The sequence below is a fragment of the Ylistrum balloti genome, unplaced genomic scaffold, assembly GCF_031769215.1.
Source record: "Ylistrum balloti isolate Yb309-2 unplaced genomic scaffold, AGI_CSIRO_Ybal_v1 Utg370734, whole genome shotgun sequence".
Taxonomy (NCBI): domain Eukaryota; kingdom Metazoa; phylum Mollusca; class Bivalvia; order Pectinida; family Pectinidae; genus Ylistrum; species Ylistrum balloti.
The window spans coordinates 20,001-29,001 of record NW_026782433.1 but is presented as its reverse complement, the minus strand read 5'-3'; the positions used below and the strand labels follow the sequence as shown (position 1 = coordinate 29,001).

Sequence of the window (9,001 nt, the reverse complement as noted above, 5' to 3'; positions counted from 1 at the left end):
ATGAAATGGTATACAGAATACCAACATACAGGACACAATGAAATGGTATACAGAATACCAACACTCACAACACAATGAAATGATATACAGAATACCGACATACAGGACACAACGAAATGGTATACAGAATACCACCACACAGGACACAATGAAATGGTATACAGAATACCACACAAAAATGGTATACAGGACACAATGAAATGGTATACAGAATACCACACACAGGACACAATGAAATGGTATACAGAATACCACACACAGACACAATGAAATTGTATACAGAATACCAACACACAGGACACAATGAAATGGTATACAAAATACCACCACAAAGGACACCATGAAATGGTATACAGAATACCTACGCTCAGGACACAATGAAATGGTATACAGAATACCACCACACAGGACACAATGAAATGGTATACAAAATACCACCAAACAGACACAATGAAATGATATACAGAATACCACACACAGGACACAATGAAATGGTATACAGAATACCACACACAGGACACAATGAAATGGTATACAGAATACCATACACAGGACACGATGAAATAGTATACAGAAGACCACCACACAGAACACAATGAAATGGTATACAGAATACCACCACAAAAGACACAATGAAACGGTATACAGAATACCAACACACAGGACACAATGAAATGGTATACAGAATACCAACACACAGGACACAATGAAATGGTTTACAGAATACCAACCTACAGGACACAATGAAATGGTATACAGAATACCACCACACAGGACACAATGAAATGGTATACAAAATACCACCAAACAGGACACAAGGAAATGATATACAGAATACCACCACAAAGGACACGATCAAATGGTATACTGAATAACAATACACAGGACACAATGAAATGGTATACAGAATACCAACACACAGGACACAATGAAATGATATACAGAATACCAACACACAGGACACAATGAAATGGTATACAGAATACCAACACACAGGACACAATGAAATGGTATACAGAATACCACCACACAGGACACAATGAAATGGTATACAGAATACCACAAGAGGACACACACACACACAGGACACAATGAAATGGTATACAGAATACCAACACACAGGACACAATGAAATGGTATACAGAATACCACACACAGGACACAATGAAATGGTATACAAATACCACCACACAGACCACCACACAGGACACGATGAAATGGTATACAGAATACCGACACACAGGACACAATGAAATGGTATACAAAATACCACCACAAAGGACACCATGAAATGGTATACAGAATACCACCACACAGGACACAATGAAATGGTATACAGAATACCAACACACAGGACACAATGAAATGGTATACAGAATACCACCACACAGGACACAAAAAAAATGATATACAGAATACCAACACACAGGACACAATAAAATGATATACAGAATACCGACACACAGGACACAATGAAATGGTATACAGAATACCAACACACAGGACACAATGAAATGGTATACAGAATACCAACATACAGGACACAATGAAATGGTATACAGAATACCTACGCTCAGAACACGATGAAATGGTATACAGAATACCCACACACAGGACACAATGAAATGATCTACAAAATACCACCACACAGGACACAATGAAATGGTATACAGAATACCACCACACAGGACACAATGAAATGGTATACAGAATACCACCACACAGGACACAATGAAATGGTATACAGAATACCACCAAACAGGACACAATGAAATGGTATACAGAATACCGACACACAGGACACAATGAAATGGTATACAGAATACCACCACACAGGACACAATGAAATGGTATACAGAATACCAACACACAGGACACAATGAAATGGTATACAGAATACCACCACACACAGGACACAATGAAATGGTATACAGAATACCCACACACAGGACACAATGAAATGATCTACAAAATATCACCACACAGGACACAATGAAATGGTATACAGAATACCAACACACAGGACACAATGAAATGGTATACAGAATACCACCACAAAAGACACAATGAAATGGTATACAGAATACCAACACACAGGACACAATGAAATGGTATACAGAATACCAACACACAGGACACAATGAAATGGTATACAAAATACCACCACACAGGACACAATGAAATGGTATACAGAATACCGACACACAGCACACAATGAAATGGTATAGAGAATACCCACCATACAGGACACAATGAAATGGTATACAGAATACCACCATACAGGACACAATGAAATGGTATACAGAATACCAACACACAGGACACAATGAAATGGTATACAGAATACCAACACACAGGACACAATGAAATGGTATACAGAATACCACACACAGGACACAATGAAATGGTATACAGAATACCACACACAGGACACAATGAAATGATATACAGAATACCAACACACAGGACACAATGAAATGGTATACAGAATACCAACATACAGGACACAATGAAATGGTATACAGAATACCACCACACAGGACACAATGAAATGGTATACAGAATACCACCACACAGGACACAATGAAATGGTATACAGAATACACACACACAGGACACAATGAAATGATCTACAAAATACCACCACACAGGACACAATGAAATGGTATACAGAATACCACCACACAGGCCACAATGAAATGGTATACAGAATACCAACACACAGGACACAATGAAATGATATACAGAATACCGACACACAGGACACAACAAAATGGTATACAGAATACCACCAGACAGGCCACATTGAAATGGTATACAGAATACCAACACACAGGACACAATGAAATGATATACAGAATACCAACACACAGGACACAATGAAATGGTATACAGAATACCAACATACAGGACACAATGAAATGGTATACAGAATACCACCACACAGGACACAATGAAATGGTAAACAGAATACCACCACACAGGACACAATGAAATGGTATACAGAATAGGACACAATGAAATGGTATACAGAATACCGACACACAGGACACAATGAAATGGTATACAGAATACCACCACAAAGGACACAATGAAATGGTATACAGAATACCAACACACAGGACACAATGAAATGTTATACAAAAGACCACCAAACAGGACACAATGAAATGGTATACAGAATACCGACACACAGGACAAAATGAAATGGTATACAAAATACCACCACAAAGGACACCATGAAATGGTATACAGAATACCTGAATACCACCACACAGGACACAATGAAATGGTATACAGAATACCAACACACAGGACACAATGAAATGGTATACAGAATACCACCACACAGGACACAATGAAATGGTATACAGAATACCAACACACAGGACACAATGAAATGGTATACAAAATACCACCAAACAGGACACAATGAAATGGTATACAGAATACCACCACACAGGACACAATGAAATGGTATACAGAATACCAACACACAGGACACAATAAAATGGTATACAGAATACCAACACAGGAAATGATGAAATGGTATACAGAATACCAACACACAGGGCACAATGAAAAGGTATACAAAATACCACCAAACAGGACACAATGAAATGGTATACAGAATACCACCACAAAAGACACAATGAAATGGTATACAGAATACCAACACATAGGACACAATGAAATGGTATACAAAATACCACCAAACAGGACACAATGAAATGGTATACAGAATACCAACACAGGACACAATGAAATGGTATACAGAATACCACACACAGGACACAATGAAATGGTATACAGAATACCACACACAGGACACAATGAAATGGTATACAGAATACCACACACAGGACACAATGAAATGGTATACAGAATACAACACACAGGACACAATGAAATGGTATACAGAATACCCACACACAGGACACAATGAAATGATCTACAAAATACCACCACACAGGACACAATGAAATGGTATACAGAATACCACCACACAGGACACAATGAAATGGTATACAGAATACCGACACACAGGACACGATGAAATGATATACAGAATACCAACACACAGGACACAATGAAATGGTATACAGAATACCAACACACAGGACACAATGAAATGGTATACAGAATACCGACACACAGGACACAATGAAATGGTATACAGAATACCACCACAAAAGACACAATGAAATGGTATACAGAATACCAACACACAGGACACAATGAAATGGTATACAGAATACCACACACAGGACACAATGAAATGGTATACAGAATACCACACACAGGACACAATGAAATGGTATACAGAATACCACACACAGGACACAATGAAATGGTATACAGAATACCAACACACAGGACACAATGAAATGGTATACAGAATACCACACACACAGGACACAATGAAATGGTATACAGAATACCACACACAGGACACAATGAAATGGTATACAGAATACCACACACAGGACACAATGAAATGGTATACAGAATACCACACACAGGACACAATGAAATGGTATACAGAATACCACACAGACACAAGGAAATGATATACAGAATACCACCACAAAGGACACGATCAAATGGTATACTGAATAACAATACACGGGACACAATGAAATGATATACAGAATACCACCAATCAGGCCACAATGAATGATATACAGAATACCGACACACAGGACACAATGAAATGGTATACAGAATACAACCAAAAGAGGACACAATGAAATGGTATACAGAATACCACCACTCAGGCCACAATGAAATGATATACAGAATATCGACACACAGGACACGATGAAATGGTATACAGAATACCACCACACAGAACACAAGGAAATGGTATACAGAATACCACCACACAGGCCACAATGAAATGGTATACAGAATACCAACACACAGGACACAATGAAATGATATACAGAATACCGACACACAGGACACAACGAAATGGTATACAGAATACCACCACACAGGACACAATGAAATGGTATACAGAATACCAACACACAGGACACAATGAAATGAACGACAAAATCCCACCACACAGGAACAAAGGAAATGGTATACAGAATACCACCACACACAATGAAATGACACAACACACAGGACACAATGAAATGGTATACAGAATACCACACACAGGACACAATGAAATGGTATACAGAATACCACACACACAGGACACAATGAAATGATCTACAAAATACCACCAAACAGGACACAATGAAATGGTATACAGAATACCGACACACAGGACAAAATGAAATGGTATACAAAATACCACCACAAAGGACACCATGAAATGGTATACAGAATACCTACGCTCAGAACACGATGAAATGGTATACAGAATACCGACACACAGGACACGATGAAATAGTATACAAAAGACCAACACACAGGACACAATGAAATGGTATACAGAATACCAACACACAGGACACAATGAAATGGTATACAGAATACCGACACACCGAACACAATGAAATGGTATACAGAATACCGACACACAGGACACAATGAAATGGTATACAGAATACCCACACACAGGACACGATGAAATGGTATACAGAATACCAACATACAGGACACAATGAAATGGTATACAGAATACCGATACACCGAACACAATGAAATGGTATACAGAATACCACCACAAAAGACACAATGAAATGGTATACAGAATACCAACACACAGGACACAATGAAATGGTATACAAAATACCACCAAACAGGACACAATGAAATGGTATACAGAATACACAACACACAGGATACACACACATGAAATGGTATACAGAATACCAACACACAGGACACAATGAAATGGTATACAGAATACCACACACAGGACACAATGAAATGGTATACAGAATACCACACACAGGACACAATGAAATGGTATACAGAATACCAACACACAGGACACAATGAAATGGTATACAGAATACCAACACACAGGACACAATGAAATGGTATACAGAATACCACACACAGGACACAATGAAATGGTATACAGAATACCACACACAGGACACAATGAAATGGTATACAGAATACCACACACACACACAGACACAATGAAATGGTATACAGAATACCACACACAGGACACAATGAAATGGTATACAGAATACCACCACACAGGACACAATGAAATGGTATACAGAATACCACACACAGGACACAATGAAATGGTATACAGAATACCACACACAGGACACAATGAAATGGTATACAGAATACCACACACAGGACACAATGAAATGGTATACAGAATACCAACACACAGGACACAATGAAATGGTATACAGAATACCACACACAGGACACAATGAAATGGTATACAGAATACCACACACAGGACACAATGAAATGGTATACAGAATACCACACACAGGACACAATGACACAGGACACACACAGAAATGAATACAGAATACCACACACAGGACACAATGAAATGGTATACAGAATACTACCACAAAAGACACAATGAAATGGTATACTGAATACCAACACACAGGACACAATGAAATGGTATACAGAATACCGACACACAGGACACAATGAAATGGTATACAGAATACCGACACATAGGACACAATGAAATGATATACAGAATACCGACATACAGGACACGATGAAATGGTATACAGAATACCACCACACAGGACACAATGAAAAGGTATACAGAATACGACACACAGGACACAATGAAATGGTATACAGAATACCAACACACAGGACACAATGAAATGATATACAGAATACCAACACACAGGACACAATGAAATGATATACAGAATACCAACACACAGGACACAATGAAATGGTATACAGAATACCAACACACAGGACACAATGAAATGGTATACAGAATACCGACACACAGGACACAATGAAATGGTATACAGAATACCACCATACAAGACACAATGAAATGGTGTACAGAATACCAACACACAGGACACAATGAAATGGTATACAGAATACCAACACACAGGACACGATGAAATGGTATACAGAATACCACCATACAAGACACAATGAAATGGTGTACAGAATACCAACACACAGGACACGATGAAATGCGGTCTACACTGTACATGTAGTCTGGTGTAATGCATTTTTAGTGGCATCATTTTAACACATAGGATACTAATACTACACAGAGATTTACATACATATTAATTTACTGATCTGATCTGATCACATTAACAACGAAGTCACCAATCCTGTTTAAAACAGAAACACATCGAGTACTTGACAGCATGTGCCTTCAAAAGATTACCGAAAGTGAAACAAAGATACGAAACTGCGGCCTACTTCCGTTTGAACGACGTGTGAATGAAATGTGTCGTGTCACCGGTGTTTGGGCGTGTTTACTCCGGTGTTAAGCTTGGTAGGAGTTGATAGTTGCACTGTGAAGGGAAAAGTCGCAAAAAAAGTAAAAATCACGCTACATATTTTGCTTTGAACAAAGAAATGGCGCTACAAGGTACCGGGAGATTGTTGAAGAGTTTAACAGTGAGTCATGGTAAGAAAATATACAATCGTTTAATAGTTTTGGTCAGACGTTCAACTTCAAGCTTTAGTAAAAACTGGAACTGTATAATTAAAATTCATCGCTCGTGGTTTTTTGTTCATTTTTTATTTTATAGCTATTATTTCAGATATTTCCAACGCCTTGGAATAGATATAAAGCACTCAGACAGTTGTCGGCTACTGTACATCTACAGTAATTTGCATAAATCTGAGGAATTCTGAATGTACACCCAACAGTCGAAAGGTTCCGAAAAGTGATGGCAAATATTAATGGTGAAGAAAATGCAGACTGTCACTGGCATTTTATAAATGTTATCAAATTTTGTAAGTTCTTGATTTCTTCTTCAAGTTGATCAGATTGAAAATTTTCTTTGCTCAGGTTCAAAAATATCAGCCATGTGTTCACAGACAAGATTGTACTCTGGTTCACCTAAAAGGGTAAGTTGAATTATACTGTAGGTGCATAATAGTCAAACATGTGTAACAGAGGTCATTATTTATTCCAATGCCTCCACAAGGAACTACTTACTAGTCTGATGCTCAACCTATCAAGCTAAAGATAAGTTCTCTCTATCCGAGTAGTATATTGCAGCTAGTATTTTACCAGTGTTACATACTCTCCCTTCAAGAAATAACTTGTCCTCGAGTTTCCAGGGATTACAGCGATGCTGGTGGGGCATGGCTAAGTTCTATTTCCAGGTCTCTATGTGGGCGCCAATGGAAGAGTGGTCATTATTTATTTCAATGCTTCCTCTAGGAATCAAACCCGGGACCCCTGGCTTACTAGTCTGACATCCAACCAATTGAGCTAAAGAGAAGCTCTCTCTAGCCGAGTGGTATGATGCGGCTAGTGTTTTACCAGGGTTACACATTAGATTGTAATCGATCGTCGACCAATTATTGCACTAATAAGCACCTTTGGTTGATACAGAAGGAACTGTATGTATCATAGTATAACATGGACCACAGACATATTGTTTATATAGAGCCTATACAGTACTGTAACAGGAGCAGAAAAATGCGCGACCAGACCGAAATTCTAACCCGAGACCTTCCAAACTCTAGACTGATGCTCTACAGGCTACTGAGCTAATTGGTCATCGGCAATCGACCCCATTCTGTTCTGTTACATTCCTCTCTCCTTAATTTTAGTATTTGCCCCAAAGACATCACATCTAACAACCCAGGTTTGGGTATCCCCTTGTTAAACATTCACGTACTGCTTGAAACAAGGTTTCGTTACGGCACCAAATGTAACAAGAGTGGAAAAATGCACAGCCAGACCAGAGTTTGAACCTTCCGAACTCTAGACGGATGCTCTACCTACTGAGCTGACTGATCGACCCCGTCCAGTTCGGCTACAGTACAACTTCATTTCATATCATGTTTACCACATTTCAGTATTTTCAAATCGGCACTTAAAATA

At 38.5% G+C, this 9,001-nt stretch overlaps 1 protein-coding gene across 2 annotated transcripts in view; it reads left to right on the top strand.

The window, feature by feature from the left end:
* Window positions 1-7,400: 7,400 nt before the first annotated feature.
* LOC132557851 (phosphoenolpyruvate phosphomutase) overlaps window positions 7,401-9,001 on the top strand; it is an 11,435-nt gene continuing 9,834 nt past the window's right edge. The window contains exons 1-2 of one of the 2 annotated variants that reach the window (XM_060222379.1): window positions 7,401-7,567; window positions 7,955-8,013. In XM_060222379.1, coding sequence (XP_060078362.1) covers window positions 7,516-7,567; window positions 7,955-8,013 — 111 coding nt within the window. In that variant the 5' untranslated portion in view covers window positions 7,401-7,515. Of the gene's footprint in view, window positions 7,568-7,854; window positions 7,900-7,954; window positions 8,014-9,001 lie in introns of those variants that run through there. The other variant, XM_060222380.1, reaches the window with a different exon arrangement.